The sequence below is a fragment of the Thunnus thynnus genome, chromosome 10 (assembly GCF_963924715.1).
Source record: "Thunnus thynnus chromosome 10, fThuThy2.1, whole genome shotgun sequence".
Lineage (NCBI taxonomy): Eukaryota > Metazoa > Chordata > Actinopteri > Scombriformes > Scombridae > Thunnus > Thunnus thynnus.
In genome coordinates, this window is record NC_089526.1 from 15,522,955 (window position 1) to 15,548,060 (window position 25,106).

The 25,106-nt window shown below is 43.1% G+C and overlaps 1 protein-coding gene and 1 long non-coding RNA gene across 3 annotated transcripts; one reads left to right on the forward strand and one right to left on the reverse strand.

The window, feature by feature from the left end:
- The first annotated feature begins 5,999 nt into the window (after nt 1-5,999).
- On the forward strand, nt 6,000-14,381 carry crabp2a (cellular retinoic acid binding protein 2, a). Its single transcript, XM_067601408.1, has 4 exons — nt 6,000-6,355; nt 10,963-11,141; nt 11,728-11,844; nt 13,701-14,381. Exons 1-4 carry the CDS (start codon nt 6,274-6,276, stop codon nt 13,749-13,751), a joined length of 429 nt encoding a protein of 142 aa, XP_067457509.1. The 5' UTR covers nt 6,000-6,273; the 3' UTR covers nt 13,752-14,381.
- A 3,542-nt stretch (nt 14,382-17,923) lies between these two features.
- On the reverse strand, nt 17,924-24,683 carry LOC137191384 (uncharacterized). Of its 2 annotated transcripts, XR_010930400.1 has the most exons (4): nt 23,119-24,683; nt 20,335-23,012; nt 19,726-19,877; nt 17,924-19,598 (listed from the first exon to the last, which is right to left on the reverse strand). It is a non-coding gene; the product is annotated as an uncharacterized lncRNA (long non-coding RNA). The 2 variants fall into 2 exon arrangements; XR_010930399.1 differs by having other exon boundaries at nt 19,726-23,012.
- Between the last annotated feature and the right edge of the window lie 423 nt (nt 24,684-25,106).

Genomic DNA, 25,106 nt, shown 5'->3' on the forward strand with positions numbered 1-25,106 from the left:
CTTCCCCCCCTATTTCTTGTCCTCTGTCTTCCTGTCGAGTGTAAAGCAATTCAGCATCATTCAGCCATATACCATTACAGTGTTGTTGTGACGTAGCGCCTCGGAGGGGCCCGTTGGATCGTTAAACTGTGGGTGGCAGTGAGACGGTGGACAAACTGCAAAAGCAAGAAGGGGATGTTTAGAGGAGCTGGACACATGAAGAGGACCAAAAAATAACTTTGACAAATGTTTTAGCACATCTTTAGCTCTTGTCCATCCTAATCCAACCTCTCTCAGCTCCCACTGGCCCTCCGTCCAGACCGACTCATAACAAATGAGCGCGATAATTAAAACCACAAAGACTTGAGGGGGAGGGAAGAAGGATTTTAGGAGAACAGGAGGGAGGGGGGGGGGGACTAAAGGACAAAAGGAATAGAGTGTGAGTAATACAGGCGTCTGGGCGCAACTGCCCAGGCATCTGGAGGTTTAGTCTCATGTACACAAGGAGACTCAGCTTGAGTCATGTATACACAATCACACACACACACACACACACACACACACACACACACACACACACTCAGATATACTTTTCATCCAAATACAAGAAATACCAGGTAATGTGACATGGTGTGTGCGGGCCAGGAAATTCAGTCACTATTTGCCTCTGATGCTTTCTTTTTGATTCCTGTAAGATGTGATTTTACCAGAGATGCACGATAAATGAGGTAGAGGAAGATTTCAACGCCCACATGCAAACAGGGGCTTGCATGAGCACGAACACACATTTATGTAGACAAAGCAGAGGCGTCCCATATTTACAGTATTCACAGCAGGTTGGCCTCGTCTTGCCCTGAACTTCTGCCCACAGTTTTTGATTTACAGAAAGAACAAAAAAAGAGGATATTGGCGAGGTTTGCTGACACACATCATGCTCACAATCTCTCGAATTTCAGTCTCCCTTCTCTTTCTCTCTCTCTTGGTTCTGCTTTTCTTATCTTTTCCTCACGCATGTGAAGTTAAACGCTGCCATCTCCTCTCCTCTAATCAAACCCACATGGTTTGGTGGGTCAGCGTGCCAGTAGCCCACAGTGTCGTGCACACACGTTTAGCTGTGAGCGTGTGTCGGTCACTGTGGCTGTTTGTTGTGCAACTGTTGTGAACGTCACACACTTGTGAACCATTAAAATGAAACTTCCTCTTGCAACCATCTCATCACACATGGTATTAGTCTTTAAAGCTGTCAGCAATTCAACAGTGAATTGATTTTTGCTTCTCTGACTGTAACTTTTAGAGGTAAAACTGTCCAGTCTACACAAGAACAGAGCAAAGATTAGAGAAAAGGACACCACTTTGTGTCACTGAAATGGTTTTCCTTCTTTCCCGTCCAGTTAGTCATCTCGCAGCCGCCCAGAATCATCTTACGACCCCTTGAGGAGTTCCTGACCCCCTGCTGACATGAGTGTAAATCATAAGAGAAAGATAAAGTAATTCCTGCTACTTTTGTCTGACTGAATTTTGCCCAGTGGCTTCCTGTGAGGCTAAAGGCCAGTGATAATGACTTCCAGGAGTTGGTGGCCTGGAAGGCCAGGGTCAAGTTCACATCTGGGATTACCGGGGTTACTGGGGTGAGCGGTTTTTACTGGAGGTCATCCGGATGATAAAGTGGAGAATGCTACTGAAGTGTGACTTTACTACGGACTGATTACACACATTAACACAAACTGGCTCCAACCTGTGCAGACGAGATGCTTCTTTTGGAAAAATCAGATTGCAACACGAATGTGATATGGATAACATTTATAGTAGGACACTAATATGCTGGACATACACTGTAAATGTTGAATGAAGTGTACATGGGGCAAGTAGTTTCTCATTCCACACCCAGATAAGGAAGGGTTCTTTGGGACGGTAAACAGCCTGTGGATGTTCCACAGATATGGTTCAAATCTGTGTCATTTGAATAAGGAGAGGAAATAGGAAACAATAAGCAATACAAGAGGAAGTGAGAGTTGAGATAAGGTACAGTTCACCCCGGTGAGAGTGTTGATACACAACTCAGCCTGATTTCAATGGGCCCCACAAACCCAAAGAGCAACAGAGAGAGAGAAATCACAGCATAGCTGTTCATGGTCTTTATCTTGCTACTGATTCACTCAACTGTATCATAATAGTTGTAGTCATCTGTTTAAAGTGCGATGACAGAATGACATGAACAGGAAATACATTAAAAAGATGGATATAAAAAAGGGCTGCAACTAATCATTGTTTTTGCCAATAAATCTGTTTTTCAAAATTAATAATTTAATCTATAAAATGTCCATCTAAATTTTCCTGTCCAAGATTAATTCCAATTAAAAAAGCAAGTTTTGTTCAACCAACAATTCAAAACCCAAAGATGTTTAAAGTTCCCCTCCAGACATGTATTAAGACATATAAAAATGCTGTGTCTGGTTTTTCCACAAATTACCTCATTAAAATCCTTCATCTTCATCTTCAGCCCTCCCCATTAAAAATTCCAGAATATATGAATATGCAAATATTAATATAATTTCAGAAGTTTAACTGCTGGACAAGATGTCTCCTACTTCACTGTAAAGTCCATTCTCAATGTTTGTGCACTGGAGGCTTCAAGTTTCCACACCACACCAGGATCACCTTCCATACTGGTTGTGACATCACAAATCCTGCTCGTAGGTCCGCCGCTTAAAATCAAGTTTTCAATGAGCACAAAGACACTTTTAGCAGATGAAAGTGAAAACAGCCTTCTAGTGTCAAACTCTTCACATAAATCATTCTGCACAGTGAAGCTCAAACATCCAACTCTAGGAACAAGAAGAAAAACATATTTTTGCGTGGAGGGGTAATTTAATTTACGATTATATAAACCAGAGCAGCAACTCCCTAGTTGGAGAAGCTGGAAACTGCAAACTGCTGTTTAGCTTCTTTTTTTTTTCCCCCAATAAATGACTTTTATGACTGTTAGCGGATTATCTAAAAGGTCAAAACTCCAGCAACACTTGCAGTATATGGAACAACTTTATTGTTCGACCAACGCGTCTCAGCTTGTGGCCTTCATCAGGGTCATTGATTATTAGCATTAATGGATGATTGAAATATAGCTTCAGCACTGTAAAATATAATTTCAAATATCAGAATTTCTAAAAGGGAAACAGAAAATTTCTTGGCATCCTCCTCTTCTTCTCTATAATTATTGCCGTTTATTTTGATTGTGTTTTTCACTGTGAACTGAACTGATAAAAGTTCAAATATAAGCATAAACAAGTAACAATGCACTTATCATTTGCTTGCACATGCTAAAGCCTGTGAGCTTCTTTGAGTGGGCAGTTGGTGATATCAGTTACCAACAATGTTCCTTATGTGTGAGAGAGAGATAGAGAGTGCAGAAAGATGAAGATGACAGAACAAAAGGACCAAATAGTATACAGGCAAATAATAGTTGGAAGGGAAACATAAGGAAACAAAGATGAGTGAAATAAAGTTGGCACTGGAGGAGCAAACTAATACTTCTTACGTCTCCAAAGACAGAGGAGTCTCTCTTTACATATCTGTCGCCTTCTTTCTTTCCCTGTATCTCAACCTCTCCATCTCTGTCACTCTCTGTTTGCCTTTGATCTCCTGCTCTCTCTGTCTCTGTCTCTCTTTGCTGACTCACTCTCCCTATCCTTTTCTCCACAACAATGAGATAAAAAATGACCTGCACTCTGGTCCCAAACTTTCTTACTCTTTCCCTTCTTTTCTTTCTTCTCCTTTCGATCCTCTTCCCCTTCTCCCTCTCTTCAACGTGCTTGAGGAATGTGTCAGGGCAGCACAAAAGAACAAAAGCTTGACAGGAGGAGGAGGAGGAGGAGGAAGAAAAGGAGAAGGGGGGGTGGGGGGGGGGAGAAAGACAGAGGGAAAGTTTTGCATGAGGTAAAGGAGAGGCAGAGAGGAGAGGCGGAATGGAGGGAAGAGAGAAAGGTTGAGAGGAGCAGAGCACGGATGAGTGCATTTGAATGCTGAGCGGTGCTTTGTCATTACGTGCTGACATGCAGCATCACACACATTTCAGAGCTCTTTATCAAGCCCCCGCTCAACAGCACGCACACAAGATGGGTGAGGCTGTCACCGCGCTGTACTGCACGGTTGCCTGTTTGATTCAGTGGCCTTTGATGCGTTTGTTGTTATGTCATGGTAATATGCTATTGGCCTGTGGCGAGGCTGAAGATGAATTTTCCAAACTCTAGACAGTTCTCTATTGTAACCTTTGTGTTTGCATTAGTCACTTTCAAAGAAGGGGACATGATCAATTCCCTCTTTCTAAACAGACGATGTTCGACAGACCACCATCGCAGCAGAAAGACAGAATAATGCTGCGCTTTAGTGTTTAAGTATATACGTGGACGTGGACCCATCTCACCCTCATATTCTACTTTTCTACTTCACTCTGGCAGGCTGTTTTTTATTTCAACATTGGCAGAGCAAATCCTTAAAAAGTTAACAGCTGCAGAGAGAATGGTGCAGGAAAGAGAGAAGAGGAAAGAGGATGGGAGTGGAAATCACAGCTCTGATATGGTTGCCTGATGGTTCACCTCTGTTTTTTGGACCAGCAGGAATTTGTGAGGACATGCTCTGATTGTGGCATGGTGTGTGGTCAACATGATGGTGGTGGTGGTGGTGTATCTGTGTGTGTGTGTGTGTGTGTGTGTGTGTGTGTGTGTGTGTGTGTGTGTGCTGAAGAAGGAAACAATGTGAGCAAGCTTTGTTCACATCAAACAGCCGCAGGGCCTGGTGCAAGGTGCTGGATTTGGACACAGGTCTGTGCGTAAAAGCGCATATCGCGTTACCAAATATCAATCTGAGGCTGTTATTCACCTTTGTTTAGTCAGTGTGTCTTTGTTATAAGTCTGACACAGAGCCAGTGTATTAGTGGGTTGTGTATATGGAGCCTATGGTTTGCTGGAAGACCTTGATGAACCCCCCCCTTTTCCTCCAAATCGCCCGGGTTACCTCGCGCTAATTCGCCGTGCAGTGTAGCGGATGGGATCATCCATCAAGAGTCAATAGTTAACGTCGGCTTTGTCCCGTTGCCATCCATCATCAGCGCGTGCGTGCGTGCGTGCATACATACAGTGTGTGTGTGTGTGTGTGTGTGTGTGTGTGTGTGTGTGTGCGCGTGTGTGCGTTCTTCACAGGACTACCTCCGACCCCGGGGGCCCCTGACTCTGCCCCACTGGCCCGTCTGACGCGCTGTTCCAAATGCTTCCTCTCCTCCTCCTCTCTCGCCTTTCTTCCGTCCTAACAGCGGGGGGCGAATGCCGACCTGCGCCAACCCCACCTCTTATTTTAATCTCCTTCTCTCTCTCTCTCTCTCTCTCTCTCTCCCTCACGGGTGCGGGCTGTTTTTTCCTCCTCTGACGCAGACCCCGTTAAATGGATAGCCCACCGGTCGAGGCCAGAAGCTGTATCCCATTACCACCGCTTTTATTTTTATGACACAGCGCCGCAGCGCACAGGAGGCTGGGGGTGAACTTGGCCTCCCCCCCCCCCCCCCCCCGTCTCTCTCTCTCTCTCTCTCTCTCTCTCTCTCTTGTTCTCTCTGCCACCCATTCAGCCTGCCAGTCTGGCAGTTGACTGGTTCTTCCTTCACACCGCCCTGCCAAGACGACATATTCTGTCAACAGACTGGCCCGGCTTACATCCTCCCTGTTCCGCACTAATAATGTACTGCAATAGTGTCATTCATTCAACCATGACATTACTGGTTGTATCACATGTGGCAAAGCAAGCCTAAATATTTTATATGGTATTATATATAGGACCATCAGGGCGCGGTCATTTTGGCTGAAGCAAGGTAGCGCGTGGATAAGAGGCAGGGCAGCTCTGAAGTGCACGTTGCCTCCAGAGGCGTGGTTAGGTTGAGGCACTGTGAAACTTTGCATGTAATCTGGTGGCCTGTGGGGCGTGTCCGCATAGAAAGGGGCGTGTGCACCCCTACACAAGTATCCTTTGCTTTCCGTGCCATTCATTTGAAGCGCAGCCGCTCATGACGTGCACTGGCACATAGATGAGATAAGAGCTCTGACAGTCAGTCAGTCATCCCAGGGAGAGGGCAGAATTAACTGGGCAGTCAAAATCAAACCATCCGGCAGGCGCACACACCCAGACAAGAGCACAGCTCTTGGGACAATTGGAGCATTTTTGACGCACAGACGCGCACGGACAGCAGCACCCGGTCCAAACTTGGACCTGACAGTTAACCTGCATTAAACCTCAAACTACCTGCAGCCTAACATGGAGCGCAAAATCCCTGACTTCGCCGGCATCTGGGAGATGAAGAGTTCTGAAAACTTCGAGGAGCTCTTGAAGGCGTTGGGTAAGTGATGGAAAAGAATATTAAAAAAAAAAAAAAAAAAAAAACCTCACCGTGACCTAATGTGGCAGCTTGACTAATTCTTTGCGCAAGAGTGGTTTCTTATGATCCTTTCATTTCTCTGGGTGATGACACAGATCAGACGTGTCAGCTCTAACTGTAGCTTTCTCAGCACATTATAGGTCAAATCTTCCTCTGTGTCCGTGCACCAGCGAGGATCACCCTCTCTGCACAGCATGGGTGGGGGGTCTTTGTCATTCTGCAAAACCCAAAACTCAGTGCTTGGCCCCCAGCCAGCCTCACCCCTCTTTCTCCCCCCCCACCTTTGGCCTGGCCTGCAAAACACAATAGAGACAAACGGCGGCACATCTGTCTGTGTCACAGCCTCAGATTGTGTGTGTGTGTGTGTGTGTGTATGTGTGTGTGTGTGTGTGTGTTGAAGAGGACCGTTATGACACGATACAGTGCAGGACAGTCGCATCATTATCTGAAGTGACAGTCAGTAATCGGGACAAACACCTGCTGCTGAGATTCACACAGTTTTGTCTGCGTCTGCGTAATGGCACTGGTGCAGTCCGGACAGGCGTCAGGGGTGGGTATGTGAGTCGTTAGTAGCCAATTCCCATTAGATGGCCCGCCAGTGCACACCTGGAATTCATGTCATCATGTAAGCGCATATGGAGAGATATGACTGTACCAAACAACGCCCGCCGCCTTTTATCTCATCTCTCTCTCTCTCTCTCTCTCTCTCTCTCTCTCTCTCTCTCTCTCTCTCTCTCTCTCTCTCTCTCACACACACACACACACACACACACACACCCTTACTGTCAAGTGTATAGTCACCACAGGGCGGGAGCTGGAATTAATATTACCCTGACTGACTGACGCACCAATTAGTGTTTAATGTCTCACTAAACCTGTCTATTTATTCCCATCTCTTTTCTGTTACTTACTGTATGTGTAATGTCTGGATATCTCAAGCAAACAAGTTTGTGTGTGTAATGTGTGTGTGTGTGTGTGTGTGCGCGCGCGCGTGCGCGCGCGTGCGTGCGTGTGTGTGTGCGTGTGTGTGTGTGTGTAGCTATGTAAGGCAGGGAGGGGGACTTTAACAAAGGAAAACAATGATGAGATGGCAGGGCGGGCCATAATGTGAGGATAGGATTGTTTTTGTGCATATTTTTGCATGCATATGCACCTGTAAATACTTGTGGGCGTTTTCATGATGTGTTTGTGAAATGTGTGCAAGAGTGCCAAAAAGAGAAGTGCATGACAAGTATTCATGGAGGACGAACTGCTAGAAGAATGCAGGTTAAACTTGACTGAGTTAAACTGCTGTACCTGAGCCAACTGTCTCTCTCTCTACCTCACGCGCACACACACACGCACACACAGACACACACACACACACACTAACAAAGGGACAGATGCAGACATGTATCACCGCATGTGTTCCTATAATGTCCCTCTGTATTGGCATGACAGACAGAGAGGAATGACCCCTGATCCCTCGTTCTATTAGGGGGCAAAGCGCAGCTGGATGCAGCCTGTCAGCACCCACCACCTCCATCCTCTCTTCCTTTCCTCACTCCTGCTCTCTTCCCTCATCTCCCCTCGTCCCAAATGCTTCCTCTGCCCTCTGCTCCTTGACCTCTGACCGTCTGTCTATCTGTGTGTGTGTGTGTGTGTGTTTGTCTCCTCATGTGGCCAGATCTGTGTGAATTTAAGCATTTTGGTCGCAGGTTCGTAAAAGTCTGCTGAGGTCATTTCTAACCTCTAACAACTGGCAGTTACTTGAGAAGCTTCAGCCCCCTCCGTGGCTCCCAAATGGCCCAGAGGCCAGCACTTGACTCCTGAGTCTGAGCCAACGCTGTAGAGACACAGAGGTCAGTTAGTGTCTGCAGGTCAGTTTGTTGCCTTTTAGGAAGGAGACATTTTTTCTCAGCAGAGTTATATTTGTATCTATGTACAGTCTAAAATATATACTATCAGTTTCTTTCTGATCTATAGTCATTACATACATATATAATGGTAAGTGGTATCCGAATTATTTAAATTATATGGAAATGAAGTATTTTTAGGCTGAATCCGTCCATTAATTGATTTTTGATTTTTTTTTGTTTCCAAATACCAAGGGCTGCAACAAACAATTTCCATTATTGACTCTTATTTTTTTTCTTCCAAAAATGTCTAAAATTTCACAAAATGTTGAAAAATGGCAATTTCCCAGAACCCAAAGTGATATCTTCAAATTTTCTGACCAACAATTTTATGTAATTTACAATGACATAATGATGAAACCAAATCCCCACATTTTTAGAAATGTTTGACATTTTTGCCTGATAAATGACTTAAATGATCTATCGATTATCAAAATTTGGTGGAAAATAATTTTTTCTAATCAAGCACCGCCCATCTTTGCCACCACATTACTGCATGTATGTGTGTTTATTTATATTCATTCACAGGAACATCTTAGGTGAAGATCAAAATTAACCACTGCTCACTGAAATGACTCCACTGTGACTTTATTAGGAGCAAACACAAGCTTTCGCCTGTAGCTTCTTCAGGTTTGCTCAGTCTATATATATATAAATACATACATACACACACACACACACACACACACACACACACACACACACACACACATATAAATAAATGCTTCATTATAAGTAAAGGTCTAGTATGAAAATTATTAAAAATTATTATGATGTATTATATGGAAGCAGCCTTTTAATGCTGTTGTTGTTGATATAACTGGTTGCCGTAGGGATAATTTCACTCTTTTACTGTAACTAGTAACAATAACTGTAACATAAATGTAGTGCAGTAAAAAGTAGAACAGTACCAGTAGAACAGTACCATGTGAAATGTAGTGGACTAGAAGTATAAAGTAGCATAAGACAGTACCTCAAAATTGCACTTAAGTGCAGTACTTGAGCAAATGTACTTAGTTACTTTCCACCACTATCTTCACATCTGTGAAATTATGATTTAAGCTATTTGTAAAATTAATTCAATTAATTGTCAAATTAAATTGGAAAGAAAGCACATGCTGCAAATGGATAATGATGTTTCCTGCATAGTGATGTTCTCACATGCATGAAATTTGCCGACTCACAATGAGACTCTGACAATGCACATACATGCATAATGTGTGTGTGTGTGTGTGTGTGTGTGTGTGTGTGTGTGTGTGTGTGTGTGTGGTACATACAGTGCATACAGTGGACATCCTGGTGCATGCTGAATGACTGTGCGTTTCGGAGTGTGTATATATTTACCCTTGATGACAGGTGGGAATGTGTGAGAGGTGAGAAGTGTGAAACCCAACTCAACAGCAGATACACACACACACACACACGAAGACATACACACACTTCCCCTCACACTTGGACAGAGATCTTCACACACCACACACAGACCACTGCCCCTCGTCTGTCTGACTCCCCCCTCCTCCCTCCTTCCACACCAGTCTGCCCCTCGTTTCCTTTCTTCTCCCACGCTGTATCATCATTTTCCCTCGTTCCTTTTTTCTTACAAGTCTTTCTCATTTCCTATTTTCTATCATATCCCCTTCTCATCCTTTATGTTTATCTTTTAAATAAAGGCTGATTGAATTTATGATGAAATTACTATAAAAAAAGAAAAAAAGGAGATGTTACCATTTTAGAACATTTAAAATTTGCATTTTCCTATAAGGAAAAGATTCTATAAACTATGTGACATAGTTTATAGGGTTATACTACTGGTTATACTACTGCAATATCTGAATTGCAATCAAATCATATTCGTTTATACACATGGGTAAATTTTGCAAATAAAAAGATTAAAGTTGAGGTGGTTTAGCATCCTCTAAATCCCTGTTTTCTCACTTCCACAACTTCACATCCATCCATAACTCCAACAACTTCCCTCTTTTCACTCTGCTGCTTGTGCGGTCCCTCACACACACTCGATCATTATGAAGTGCGCTACGTCTTGAAGATGTTAGCCAACGATAATACGCCTTAACTAGAATGTGCTTGTGGAAGATGATGAGGAGAATAATGCAGATTATATGGCAGAAACGACAAACCACCGTATTAGTGTGCGTGTCTGAGTCTGTGAATGTGTGTGGGCGCATGCAAATAAGATTAAGGGGGAATGCAGATGTGCTGGGCATGCTTTGTCATATGACCTCATTGTTTCCTCTGTCATCATTATTGGACAGAGTCGTGCAATGCTAGGCTGCTCCTTTTACCCTGAGTGTGCACAAGAACACGGTGTACAAGCAGCAACACCACACAACTCAAACTCACACACTCACACACACACACACACACACGCAGGGCCTAAGGCGAGTGGTTTGCATAATTTGGTCAAAACAAGTTTAGTTTGCCTTGCTCCTTAGGGCTGTATCCTATAAACCTACACTGTTTGACACAAAAATGAGTTTACCCCTTGTAGGTATGTGATCGCATGGGAATATTCATTCAAAGGAGTCACAAGTGTGTGCAAGAGCAACACTGTGTGTGTTTTCCTTTATATGAACTCCCAGATTTCTCAGTACAAATACTCTGTCTAGTTTTATCATTACCATTGTTTTATACGTGTGGATGTGTGTTTTTCAGGTGTAAACGTGATGCTGCGTAAGATCGCGGTGAAGGCGGCCTCCAAGCCGTTGGTGGAGATCACACAGGATGGAGAGACGCTGTCCATTAAAACCTCAACATCAGTCCGGACCACTCACATCACCTTCACTGTGGGGCAGGAGTTCAACGAGACCACGGTGGACGGACGTCCCTGCACGGTACACAACACATGGACACGAACACATCCCTAAATGCTCTCTTAGTTCTACTTTCTCTGCATACACACACACACAGCAGTAATGGGTGTATGGTGAGGGGGCTGTCCAGATTACATCAATCTGTTTGATTTGGCTTTTCATCATATTTGGACTGGTAGAATATTTTCGCCCCTCCCTTGGTCTCCGAAGGCCTATCATGCTTCACACTCTTTATGACCCCTTTCAACTTCCCGTCTTCCGACAGTTCCCCCTCTTGCCCTTTCTTGCCCTGAGTCCCTCCCTAATTCTCTCTGTTGCTCTCCCCGTTTTCCCATAGATGGCCTCTGTTTGGCCGTCTCCAAAGCAAACACATGCAACCAGCCAGTGCTTTGCTCTACTAACGATGAGCGCATCACAAGTTATCACCTCTCAGTGATCGCCCTGCTCCACCATTCTTGTTGCTGCTTTGTTTCTCCATCAGCCACTCCCTCGTTATCGCTCACTCCTTTTGGATGGCATTGATTCATCCATACATCAATCCATCTATCCACCCTGCATTTAACATGTTTCTAAGGGTTTTTCTCCCTCTGTCTTTCTCTCTGCTCAGAGTTTTCCACGTTGGGAGACAGACAGCAAGATCACCTGTGAGCAGACCCTGCAGAAAGGAGAGGGGCCTAAAACCTCCTGGACCCGTGAGATAACCAACGATGGCAAGCTGATCCTGGTAAAGGGCACTAATCATGAGTGAAACCAGAGTTTAGGTTCAGAAACAATAAGATTATACAACTCAAAATACATTGTAATATTGTTGTACATATGGGGTACCGATAAAATACATACACCAGAGTTTTTAAATTAAGTGATAAAATGGGTTTTTTTGCTTTTTTGCCTAAGAGCTACGTAATTTCAACAACATGAAATTACCAACTTTATTTCCAGCAGCACACTTGTCAAATTACAGACCCTCAACACAAATACTGCAAGGATCCAAAAAGCCAGATGAAATTTAGCTTAGTTTTACAAGTTAGCACACTACTATTGGAAAATGTTAAAAACCTCACATTTGATTGGTAACATAATTTCCGCAGTAAAGTAGTTGAGAGGCATTTATTTCCAATATGCATTAAAGAGGAAGTCCTCCGATAAAGTATGTATACACAGTGGTCTTGGGTATTACTACTGCATATGTGAAAAAAGCCTCATGTGGTTTCAGAGGGAGCAGCGTGACACTTGATCAATTGCATCAAGTGATGTCATTTGGGGCTGAAGAATACAAGTTTGAAAATGAAACAAATCTGTGAGCGTGGAGTTGTGACGTTACCAGGCCGCTGTAACACGCTCCTCATCTCTGCTTGAGGCTATGAGTTGAGGCAACATTGGCTGCTACTAGCATAACACACCTGAATATATGACTGAACTGTTGTTGGTCAAGTTGCATTGTGGGTAATGTAGATGCTAGGTTTTTGGAAGTGTTTGTGGAATAAAAATACAGTATCTCTAGTTTTTGATACTTTTTAAACTTTGATACTTTTAACTATCTGTCCAGCAGTGTTATTGGACTGCAATGCTATATCGGTGGAGTACACTTTTAGATGCAAAACCATTTTGGAAACTGGAAGGTCAAGAAGGTCTGTACTGGTAGCAGCCGATATATCTTATTGGTGCTCCATATGTACAACAAAATTACAATGTAATTTGCAGACTATAGTGTCGACTAAGTGTCGCCTTTAGATTATATAATTATATAATTGTGCTCAGAGTACCATAAGGCCAATCCAATTATTCCCCTGGCAGAAGATGAAAGAGCTTCTGTCGAGATAACAAATGCAAGTACATGCATCAGCTTGAAGTCATGAAAGCAAGTGTGCAAGTAGCATCTGATCAAAAGTCAAAACACAACAGGGGATAACAAATAATCATGATGTGACTGACATGTGCAGTGAAGGCTAATAAAGGTTTGATTGGATTCTGAGTGAGTAATAACATGTCTGTCCACAAACTGAACTGTATTAAATGGGAAACCCCACCCAACCTGCACTTCAGGTTGACTAAATATAACTTTGAGAAGTATTTCAAATAATTATTTGACTAAGGTCTACCAGTAAACCAGTCCAACCAGAGATGAGACACATCCTCCACAGTCCTCTCTGGAGTGAATAGTTTTTGAATTTTTTAACAAATTGTAAATAGAGAAAGTATTTGTGGAGCGATGGATGTCTGAGGGTTGGCATTAAGTTCAGATCTAAGACTCCTGATGTGCTCTTAAGCACCAAACCCAGAGCTGCTTTTCAGAAGCCAGCAGCAGTATAATTTTACGAGTTTTATGCACGTAACTGCTGAACAAAGCATGTTTGCCTCAACAGCTTTCCGTAAATAAAGTTTGTTCAAAATAGTTTCACTGTGTGTTGACAGATTAACTGCTGGAGACATAAAAAATAGCTCAATTTGGAGGTTTAGAGACAATCAACATACAATGGCTTCTTCTACAAAATGCTTAATTTTTAATATGAATTGACATTACGTCATGGATTACTGTGCCAATATTTTTTTAAATGTCTCCATTTTCTCCTCTCTTTTCAGACCATGGGAGCAGATGATGTGGTATGCACCAGAGTGTACGAACGACAATGAACAAGAGCACTTCTTACTTTTCGTCCTTCCAGCCCCCTTCTCCTGTATCACCACTTGTGTCACTTCTCCCGTTGTCAAGACAGCGGCTGGGGGGAGATAGCAGCCTATAGTTTTATTCCAATATCTCTGTTAGCTTCACTATGTAATAATTGTGGTAACTGTATCTACTTTACACATATCTACACCTTGGTCTTATAGCTCCTGAGTTATGTCTGTCTTTCCAGCTCCATCAAACGTGACCAGCTGGGGTTTTAAACATAAAAATCTGTGTTGCTTTGTATGTTTGATTTGCAGCTCATTTATTTGGCAGTGTGTGCATGTGTGTATGTGTGTGTGTGTGTGTGTGTGTGTGTGTGTGTGTGTGAGTGAGACTATATTTGTAGATGTGTAAACCAATCTATATGAACTCTTCCAGTTTCAGGTCAGTTTTGATTTGTCCCTCTTTTCTGTTTCTTTAGCCCTGCCCCACAACTTAAACCTTTTCTATTTCATGACATTTTATATTTATTACTACACTAGAGTCCGATACAGTACTGCTAAGGTTTTTACTTTGTGTCTCTTTTATATGAAATGTGATCATAGGAAACAACAACTTTCTATGGGAAAACAATAAAGCACGATCTTAACTCAGCTTGATGTCGACCCTTGGCTGTCCTGTGCTCGAAACCATTAGGAGCGTAAAAGCAGTTAACAGCGCATATGTTTTATGGTTTGTGAGTGTAGCTGCAGAATATGTGCACATTAGATGGCTCCATCTTATTTTAGGCTTTCTGTCAGCTGTCTGCAACTAGAATAACTTGTCTGTCCCCTCCCTTAAAGTCTCTCTCTCTCGCTCCCTCTCAGTTTTTCTGTCTTCCCATCCCTCCCCTCCTTCTCTGTCAATCATCTCACTGTACCACATGCCCTCGTTCTTCCTTGCTCGCCATGTTTCAAGGCTGAAAATATTTCCATTTGGCTTTTTTTTTTCTGTCTACACACTATTATCACTCATTTCACATGGATCATCTCATCCTACAGTTTTCCCAAGCATAAGAAGGGACAGAGAGAGAGCCAGTTGTGGGAAACACATCATGAGATTCTTCTGGAAAGGTTTTATTTCCGTTTCATTTACCAACTGGCTAATTTGGTTCATACTTTTCTGGAAAGTCTTAAAAAGGCTGCTTGACTTAAAGGGATAATTCAACATTTTGGGAAATGTGCTTATTCACTTTCTTGCCAAAAGTTAGATGAGAAGATTGATACTCTCACGTCTGTACGATAAATATTAAGCTATAGCCAGGAGATGATTAGCTTAGCTTAGCGTATTACCCAGACTATTGAATTTTTGCTCTGAGCATCCTCATTTATGAGCATCTGTTGTTATGGTAACCAAGGAAGGAGATGAGACAAACCGAAGTCAACTTGGACCTGTTTTATTTGCATGGACACTGAGTCACTTGACCAGTCATCAAATGGTTAGGGAGTCAGGGTCAGTGGGCGTGTCTCTGACGGCAGGAAATGCCAATTGGATTACAGGGTACAGCTGATTGACAGCAGATGTGCTTAACAAGGAGAGGGCTGTTAAGGGACGTGGAAATGGAAAAGGGGCTGGGGAGAAAGATGGATGACCTGGGGTTCTAACACACACATGCACACACTAACACACACACACACACACACACACACGTACATACAGTTAGACAACAAATAAAAACTAGATAGGTAGGGATTCTTGAGAGAGGAATTTAGTGATGCTAAAACAGCTTTTTTTTTTTACAGACTATCTCTTCGTCATTTCTCCTCTTGCCCTGCAGCTGTGTGTAGTTACAGTGTGACCCCAATAAAGTCCCCTCCTCTGCCTCCTGCCCTAATAAAAGGGGTAAATAACTACCCCTCCCTCTCTGTTTATTACCCCCTGGGGCAGTAAAAGGCAGCTGTCTGGCCCTCCTTCAAAACGCCCGACCTGCACCGGACCCCCGTAAAAACACACATCTACACACACACACACACACACACACACACATTCACATACCAAACTAAAAACACACATTCTGGGAACTCTTCACACATACCATCAAACACTCACACTGTACACGCAGCTCATAAAACACTGTCGTGGCTCACCCAAAAGGTGAACAGACAAACTGCGTGGTGCTCAAAAAAAAACTCCTCAAAGACGCACCACCACTTGAAGGACTGAAAAAACAAGAACAAACTGAGCACACCATCTCGGCTGCTCACATCCTGAATGCATCATTATTCCTGCAGGTTGCGGCCTTTCCAGAAAACGTAACAAGGAACAGAAGGAACTGAACAGTTTGGCAGCATCAGGACAAACATTCCTCACTCATACACTCTCAGAAAGTCAAGAAATAAAGGGACAAGATGTATAAAACCTGCAAAATAACACCTGAATGATGAATGACTACGCCTACACATAACTAATGCACTTCATGCATCAGAAGCAAGTGGAAATCTGATATCCTCTCACATGTCTGACAAGGCAACAATAGGCAATCAGTGAACATCTGAATAAAAACCCAACATTGGTGCTATTGACTTTTGTGTGAGAGCAGGTTAATTTAGGTTCCCCGGGGCCACGACTAAGTCAGGGTGCAGTGTGATAGATGACTTATGTGCAGGGAAGAGTGGAGTGTGTGGACTGAGTGTACTTGTCTGCATACTTGAGCATATGTCACAAAGCAAGATGGGTGATTTGTGATCTGGTTCAGGCAATTATCGCCCTACAGGTCAAGTGTATTCTGAGATAGATAGTAAAGAAGTGGGAGGGCTGGTGGAAAAAATGCCCTGCAGGCGGCAAAGTGAAAGAGCATGATGGGTAAAAAAGAGGCCCATTCTCTCACAATGCAACATTTACATGAAAGTCTGTTGCACGCACATATTTCGGAGAAAGAGTGTGCATGTGACAGTGCGATGACAGGTAAGTGTCATTAACCACCCTCACATACTGTACAGTCTCTGTCCAGGATATTGATTTACACTCACCCACACCTGCAAGCCTGCACAAACTGATACGCATATCTAACATTCACACGCACCGCACCGATCTCCTCTGGCAAGAGCAATTAGACCACCCAGGAACCTCTGAGGCCTCTTGTAAAACACTGGTCAAGAATAGTACACATAAGGGCATACCACACACCCACACACACTACTGCTCCTACATTGTTACAGTTTGCATGTTTATGGCAGAAAGTAGAAAAAAGAAGTCACCGAAACCACACTGACACATGCATAGTCTCACAAACTATGCAGATGCACATTTTCAAAGATTAAGTTTTGAATATGATCTTATATCATCTTAAAAAGCAGCCTTTCTTTCTCTGCTGAGATGCAAAGTTAATAAGCCACAGAAAAGACATGAGAGAGTGAGGAAAGCATGCAGCAATGGTCAAGGTGAAGGAATCTGGAAAGAGTGTATAATCTGTACCTTAGCCCTCTGAGCCACACAGGACGCTCAAAGCACAAAACTCAAAACACACTTCAAAAACAATTCACTTCTAATGTCTGGGCAGAGAATCCTTCCATTAGGGAAATGAAAACCAAAGAGGAGCAGAGAGATGTGGAGAGTTTGAGTCACAGACTGAAGAAGTGGTGAGGTAAGGACTATTTAAAATGATTCATATACTTACGCACAAACTGGTCAAAAGTTTATACATATACTTATCACAGACATCTACGGATGTACTGTCAGCTCAGGAGGGAGGATTCTCCAAACTGATATCACTGCCCTGACATTAGCTGTATCATCCTCCCCCTCTGTGTGGGACAATGGTCTTACAGTAAACCAGAGGTGAGATGAATGAAGTCTTTGTAAAGATGAAGAATGTAATAATAAATCTGATTACAGACTCTAACATTGACCTCTGGATGGACAGAGGGAGGCAGGAAAGATGGAAGATACAGTTTGAAGACAGAAAGGCAGTGTGTAGGTAAAAGAGACGTGCGCCCCGGTAGCCTAGATGTTAAGACACATGCCACATAACCGTAAGTCTGCGGCTCTACTCCAGTTGTGGATCTTTGTTGCATGTCACACCCCCACCTCTCTCTCTTTATTTCCTGTCATCTCTGTCTACTGTCCCTATCTAATTAGGGCATAAAATGCGAATAAGAATGTTTTATACATGTGATGCTCCTATGAGTATGATATATATGATATGAGGACACCTCAATTCAATTAAAATCTTTATTGTCATATGCACAGAGAACAGACAGTTGCACTGTACAATGAAATTTTTACTTTGCACTCCCTTCCAGCCGAGAATGAAATATAAAACTATGAATGTTATAACAACTATGAGAGTTAGGCTATATACAATATATACAAACTTCACGAGATACAATATAAAACTATGGAAATTTAAATTATGAGCAATACCAAATTTACAAGATGAACTGAATATGATACAAACAAAAAGGGCTACATCTAAGGAACATGTAAACATAATTGTATTGATATAATTTAATATATTAAAGGTGCATTGTATGTGCAAGGTATACAGGGAGGTAGTGATTGAAGAGATCGTTCAAGTATAGCCAAGAGCAAAGAAAGTATGTGGATGCCTAAATGTTATGCTCATACAGTATGTGATCATTGAATATCTAATTTCAAACCCATGGGCATTAATATACTGCTATAAAAAGTTTGTCTCTTCTAGGAAGGCTTTCTGAGAGAGTTTGGAAGCCGGCTGTTGCGTGTTAAGGTCTGGATCACAATTAGCTTCCAGTTCTTCCCAAAACTGTTGGATCGGGTTGAGGTCAGGGCTCTGGGAAGGCCAGTTAAGTTCTCCCACACCAAACTATGAAAACCATCTTTATGGACCTTGTTTTGTACACAGTGGCCCCAATTTTTGCTGAAAAGTTGTAAGCATGCAAGCAAATAAAACTGCATGCTGTACAAATCTAGGTGAACAGGTGTGTCTGCATACTTTGATCATACAGTGCAGCATGTACACATGTAGGCAGAAACGTAAGAATTATTATCTGTGGAGAAGGAGAAAGTGAGATAGAGGGGGTGAGAAGGGAGGAGCATCAAGCATTACAGGGTGATCAACTGTCAGAACACCATGACTCATTCCTTTTTTATAGATCAACTCACTGTACACTCACACATGCACAAAGGCACACACTCACAGGCCTATTTCATCCATGATTTGTTTTGTTAAGATAACTGTATCTTCCACTACTACTGTGCTTTTGTTATGGATCAACATGTTCATCACACAGAAAAAAAACAAAAGAAGAGTGTATTCAGTCCATTAAGCTTGAACTGATCCTTGAGAGCCTTGGGGGAATCAAAAAGGTCTACACGGTGGAAGATTATTAATGTCTAAAGGAAAAAATAATAGGTGGAGTTAGACCAATGGTACTTTGAAAGAGCCTGTGTTTGATTACCGCATGCATGAGGTTCAGCTTATCACCCACTCTCTCTTTTCCCCCTTTCTCCTCTCGTCTCCCTCCCTCCTCCTCCTCTTTCCTCTTTTGACCAGCTCCAGACGGTGGCCAAGCCAAAGCATACCAGAGACCAGCATGTCATAGCTGGACACATAGCGGAGGTGCACTGTGGTGTTGTTTGATTGATTACAGAGGACTGTGATTTGGGAAACAGGGGTGGAGGAAGCACACCTTGTTAAAAAAAACAAAAAAAACCTAGTGGCTCGCACTGGCCTACAGGCTGGCATGCACCTTCACACAAACACACACACACACTGCAACATGTGTGTGCATGAAAGGAAATCCAAAACTGCTACCCACAAGTTGATGTTTGCGTAAGAGAATGTTTTCTCTGGAAATAACAATGCAGTGCAGCTCCTGCCAAATCCATAAGGAGTGACGTCTCAGAGGCACCTGGTGACAGATAGAAAACAGGCTCATCTACTAACACTTCACTGTCACTACCCTCTAACTTATGCACAAATCACAGTTACTGTACTACCCTGATAATATGTAACACTATGCTGCTATGGTTTCTTACTGCTTTCCGTCCATCCATCTACACTGCCAAACTCCATGTCTGACGTTGATTTACTGATCGTCCAACAGGCAAAATATCCCATGGACATGCCAGCTAATGTTGTACGCCCAGCGGACATTCCATTGGCTCCTCATCCCAAAATGTGCATTTGCCTTGAAAGGAAAAAAGGTGGGCACACAGAGAAAGAGACGTCAATTTGAAATCCAATCTTCTGCTGCTGACCTAGCTCACATGCAGTTTAGAACATTTTCTGGTGGTGTATTTCTCAGTTTTATGGTCTTTGTAGCTTATTTTTTACCAAGAAAATCTAGAAAATATTACAGCAGCTCTTAAATGACTTGTCAATGTCAAATTCCTCAGTGGGAACACAGAGCATGAAGTATGCTGTCCACCTGTATTCAATATTCACTTTACTGTGCAGCAGTGGTTTGAAAGAGCTGTAAGGTATCTACTCTGCATTGATTTAAGTTGTGCTGTTACGACAGCTTGACTCTGCAAAGTTCGATTTTATGTCTGCTGTTAATGGGCTCCTGCATAACTCCCACTGGTGTGAAACAGACTGTGCGTGTGTGTGTGTGTGTGTGTGTGTGTGTGTGTTTTGGCTCTCACACTGGTTCCACCTCTGTGCAGGAATCTGTGGTTGTGTACAGTGAGGTTTGGTTGCGTGTGAGCTAGCTCATCTGACTTTACATATGGCTGCCAGTCAGCACAGCTATGCTGCCAGTCGAGTTGCAGTCAACAGCCACCTGCCAAAAACAATGCTAATGTGGGTCACTGCAAACATAAAAAGTGTACCTGTCTCTGGGTGTACATTGTTATTATGGAGCTATATCAACATGCCTCTAATACTTCTAACTAGACTCTCCATGATTGCATGTGAACTGGAACAACTACGATCCAAGAGGAGCAAGACAGAGACGGTGCAGAAGAGGAGGAAGGCAATAACGGCAAGGACACTGATGGAGACCAATGTCAATTAAGCAGTAATGGGCAAGGACAAGGGCAATGATGGAGAGCCTGGGGTCAATGTCCAATAATCATCATTTTTTCCCCCACTGGATTCATAAATCAAAGCTAATGAAGTTCTTCTCATTTCAAGATGTGTTGGCCACTTAGGAGTTTACTCTCCAGCCTCACTGCACTCTCTGTCCCAGTCCTGGCAGATATCCATCACCCCATGATGAGTCTGGGCTGATAAAGCTGATTTGCTAGAGACAGAAAAAGACATTCAGCAACATTACTCCTGATGTTGAAGGTGGAATTCAGGATAATGAATCTGACATCAGCTGACCATCATGAGTCACGGCCCTCACAAGTAGAAGATAAATTGGTCTTGGATGATCTTTCCAATCAGCTAAAAAGGGGAAATCCACCAACTCTGACTAGCTGTTACAGTATTCAAGCTCACCAAGAGTCTGTTTAGTCAGGCTTGGAACATACATTAGTTGAAACATGGCGACATCAAGTGGTGACAATTGAAAATAGTTTTAACAACAGTCAGCTGTAACATGACTTACCACAAAGTTGCTTTCCTGAGATTATATTATGTTTCTCAGATTTTCATAAACCACAACACTAAATATAGTTTGTTTGTCAACCTACAATAAAAGTTGCTGTGATATTGAGTTTTCTCACAAGAACAGCAATAGCTTTTAATTTTTGCAATAGCCTTTTACTGCAATCTACATAAATTGTATTAACGTATCAGTAAGTAATAAAATAATCCAGTAATTCATTAGTTAACAGCAACTTAATTTTCTGATTTTTGTGTTAATTAGAGCAAATATTTTGCTGATACAGTGTGTTATCCACCACTGGCAGGACTCTGCTTTGTCCCTTCAGTTTTAAAGTAGATCACTATGGAATAGTTAATGTCCAATAGCAAAAGGATTTTATGCACTGTATATTTGCTATTTATATTTTATTCTGTATTAGGTGAGCTGCTTCACCAATCAACAGACATATCACAAGCACAGTTGGGGCAGGATTTAGGACCATAACCTTCAAATGAATACAATTCTTGACTTGAAAAAATGATGACAAATTTATGAAATTTCACTGTAGCAGCTATGGGCCTGTGCAATTTAAGACACTATTCAGTCAAATTAAACTAAACAACATATCCAAATCTGGAATAAAAGATCTTGTGAATGAATGTATGGATCAATTCAGAGGAATTACACAACATGTACTGTAACCTATGTCTCACAGACTCCAGAAATTACAGTAAATGTTTGTATGTGGATCTATCCTGAAATGTAGATTGTCTTTTTTATTCCTATTCCTATGAAAATCTGTCAAACAAACTGGGGTTTTCTGGAGTAGGCCTATGTGTGTAACGTTAGTGACCCAGAAGAGCTCAGAGGAAGAGTCTGTGAGTTAAATGAGCAGAGGTATCTAGCTCATTTCTATCTGTATTAGATTATGGTGATGTGATTTACATGGATGCAACATCATCCCTATAAAAACTGGATTCTGCTTATCACTCTGCATTACATTTTCTAACATTTGTAGTCTCATGCACTCACCATTGCATTTTATATAATTCTTTAGGATGGTCCTCTCTATACCAGATGAGAAAATACACATGTTGCTATTTATTGTCAAGACATTGTTAGGTAAACTACCCACTTATATCTCGAGCCTTTTATCCTATCATACCAGCAACTATAGCACTATGGATTCTTTTAAAAGTCGCACAGGTGCACTCAGAGCTTGATAAAACTGCTGTCTCCTTTTTCGCACTTTGGGCATGGAATGAGCTCCAAAATGCCATTACCGTAGAAGCTCTCCCTTCTTTGAATACCTTTAAAGGTATTTTACAAACTGCCCTGAAGGAAACATGTCGCTGCTTTACATAATCTTTGACTTGAGGTGGACTGTGTTATGGATATTGATGGCATGGCCTGTATGCCTCTCTTCTTTTACTCTTTCCCTTGTGTAGCTTTGTATGTGTTCTATTATGTCAAACTGCTTATGCTGCCATCTTGACTAGGACTACCTGAAAGAAGAGATCTTGTATATCAATGAGATCTTCCTGCCTAAAGAAAGGATAAATAAATAAACATCTAGTCAATGTTTTTAATAATGTAGGGTAGCGTTAAATGTCAGGGTGAACTCCAAAACTGACAACTCTCCATGTTGTCGTCTCTCATATTCTATGTCATACATGCTTCACCCTCTAATGGGCTTCGCTATTGGTAATTCAGAGAGGACACCCGTCGAGGACTTCACCATAGGCCTCCTCACCCATCCACATGGGAGGCCCCAACCTTGTGTTGTGGTCCCTAAGATGGTGCCCATCTTCACTTATGCTCAGCACGAGTTGGCTGCTCCACTGAACGTGAGACCTCCAACTGTGGCTTATGGGCCATACACCATGGTCTAGTGCACCTGTGTCCCATTCCCTCCTTCCCGTGTGCTCCCTCCCAGGAGGGAAGGGGCTGGACAGGTGGGCCCATTTCAGCTCTCCCCGTCGATCACAATGACCTGCCGCATATGGACTGTCACTTGGCATGGGTGTAGCTTTGCAGGCCCTCTCTCAGCCTGGCTGGACAGGACTCTGTGGCGGGATAAGGAGTTTCTTCTCTCCAAATTTCCTGATGGCCAAGAAATCAGGGGGCATGAGACCCATACTGGACCTGTACTTCATGAATGGCCACATTGTGTGGAGGCCCTTTCGTATGCTGATGGTCAAACAGCTGCTGGAAATATATCCAGCCAGGTTACTGGATGACATTCAAAGACTTGACTGATATGTCCTTCCACGTCCCCATCCTACCACACAACAGGAAGTACCTGTGATTTGCGTTACTCCTGCGATACTCTCTGGCCTTGCACACGTTCTCCAAGTGTGTGGAGATGGCACTGGCACCATACAGAGAAAGGGGCGTGAGAATCTTTACCTACATAGACAACTGGTGGATTCCCGCCGTACCCAGGTAGGAAGTGGAAACCTACACAGTGCTGGTCATTCATCACATCAAGCAGCTGGGCTTCACCATCAATCCCAGCAGATGCCCTACTGTGGGCTGCTTTTAGACTCCCACGCCATGACTGCATGACTGTTGGAGGAGTGTGTGGAGCCAATATCACAGCTGACCCAACGCGTGAGACCTGCAGCCTCAATTCCAGTGAGAAGCATCATGTTGCTCCTAGCGGCCCAGCCAATGGTGCACCTGGGACTGCTGCAAATGAGAAATTTCCAGTGTTGCTTTGCACAGCTCTGCGTTGTGGCACCGGAGAGTCCAAGTGCCAGGTGGTTCCTGAACCTGGTCTGACTAGTGGTGGCAGGTTCGTGGCTGGTACCCACAGCGTTATGTCAGGTAGAGGGCACCATCCTCTTGTGTCTGGTTCTGAGACAATGCCTCCTGGCCTGGAAGTTGAGAGGGTGAGACTGAGAGGCTTGGGCCTCCTGGCTGCGGTTGTCTCCACCGTCCAGAACGCAAGTGCCCTGTCCACCTCCAGCGCTTATGCGATATGTTGGCAGGTGTTTGAGGACTGATGAAGGGACAGGGACCTCAATAGTGTTCATGCCCTTTACAGGGTATCCTTGATTTCTAGAAGGGCTTATTCAATAGTCGGGCTGCGTCCACTTTGGGGGTGTTTGCAGCAGTGATCATGGCAGGCCACGACAGTCTGGATTGTTTCATGGCCAGGAGTAACCCACTGCTGAGGCATTTCCTTCTTTTCTTGGTTTTTGGCTGGGTTGAGACCTTGGTTAGTTTGGGCCCAGCTGGGGTTACACCTCATGTCTAAAGGTCTTAGATTTTAACCAATAGCGAAGCCCGTAAGAGGGCGGAGCACGTACGACATAGAAATAATAGTTACCTGGATGTAACTCCAGTTAAGTACATGTGTAGCCCTCTAACCACAAGCCCAGCCGGGCCCAGTCGTCTCTGCTGAGCTCCAAAGGGAGACAATGGGCGCAATGGGCCTTTATAAGGGGACGGCATGCTACACAGGTAACTACTGTTTTCCCTGGTTTACAGATGTATGACCACTAGATACCAGGACTTCAAGACAAAATCACAACATTTAGTTTTAAAGTTGTTGGACAAAAACTGCCTACTTACCTCACGGCAATAGGGTCAACACCTTGAAGTCTTGAAGTCTACCTGATGAATGTAAGTCCAATATTTCCTGGTGTTTTAACACTCGTTTGGTCAGCCAAGTCATTGGCAAAATAACATAAATGTTCCTCTTCGTTCACCTGTCACTCGGTGCTGGGAAAACGGTCAGCTAGCCAAAGGTCCTCGATTGCAATCAAAGGACACCAAACATGTCTATCATTTAGGCGTTTATTTAATTTGTTACGGGAATAATGTCGCAATTACGAGCTCATTGAAAGCAAGTCACTTTTCATAAGGAATTATCAGGTG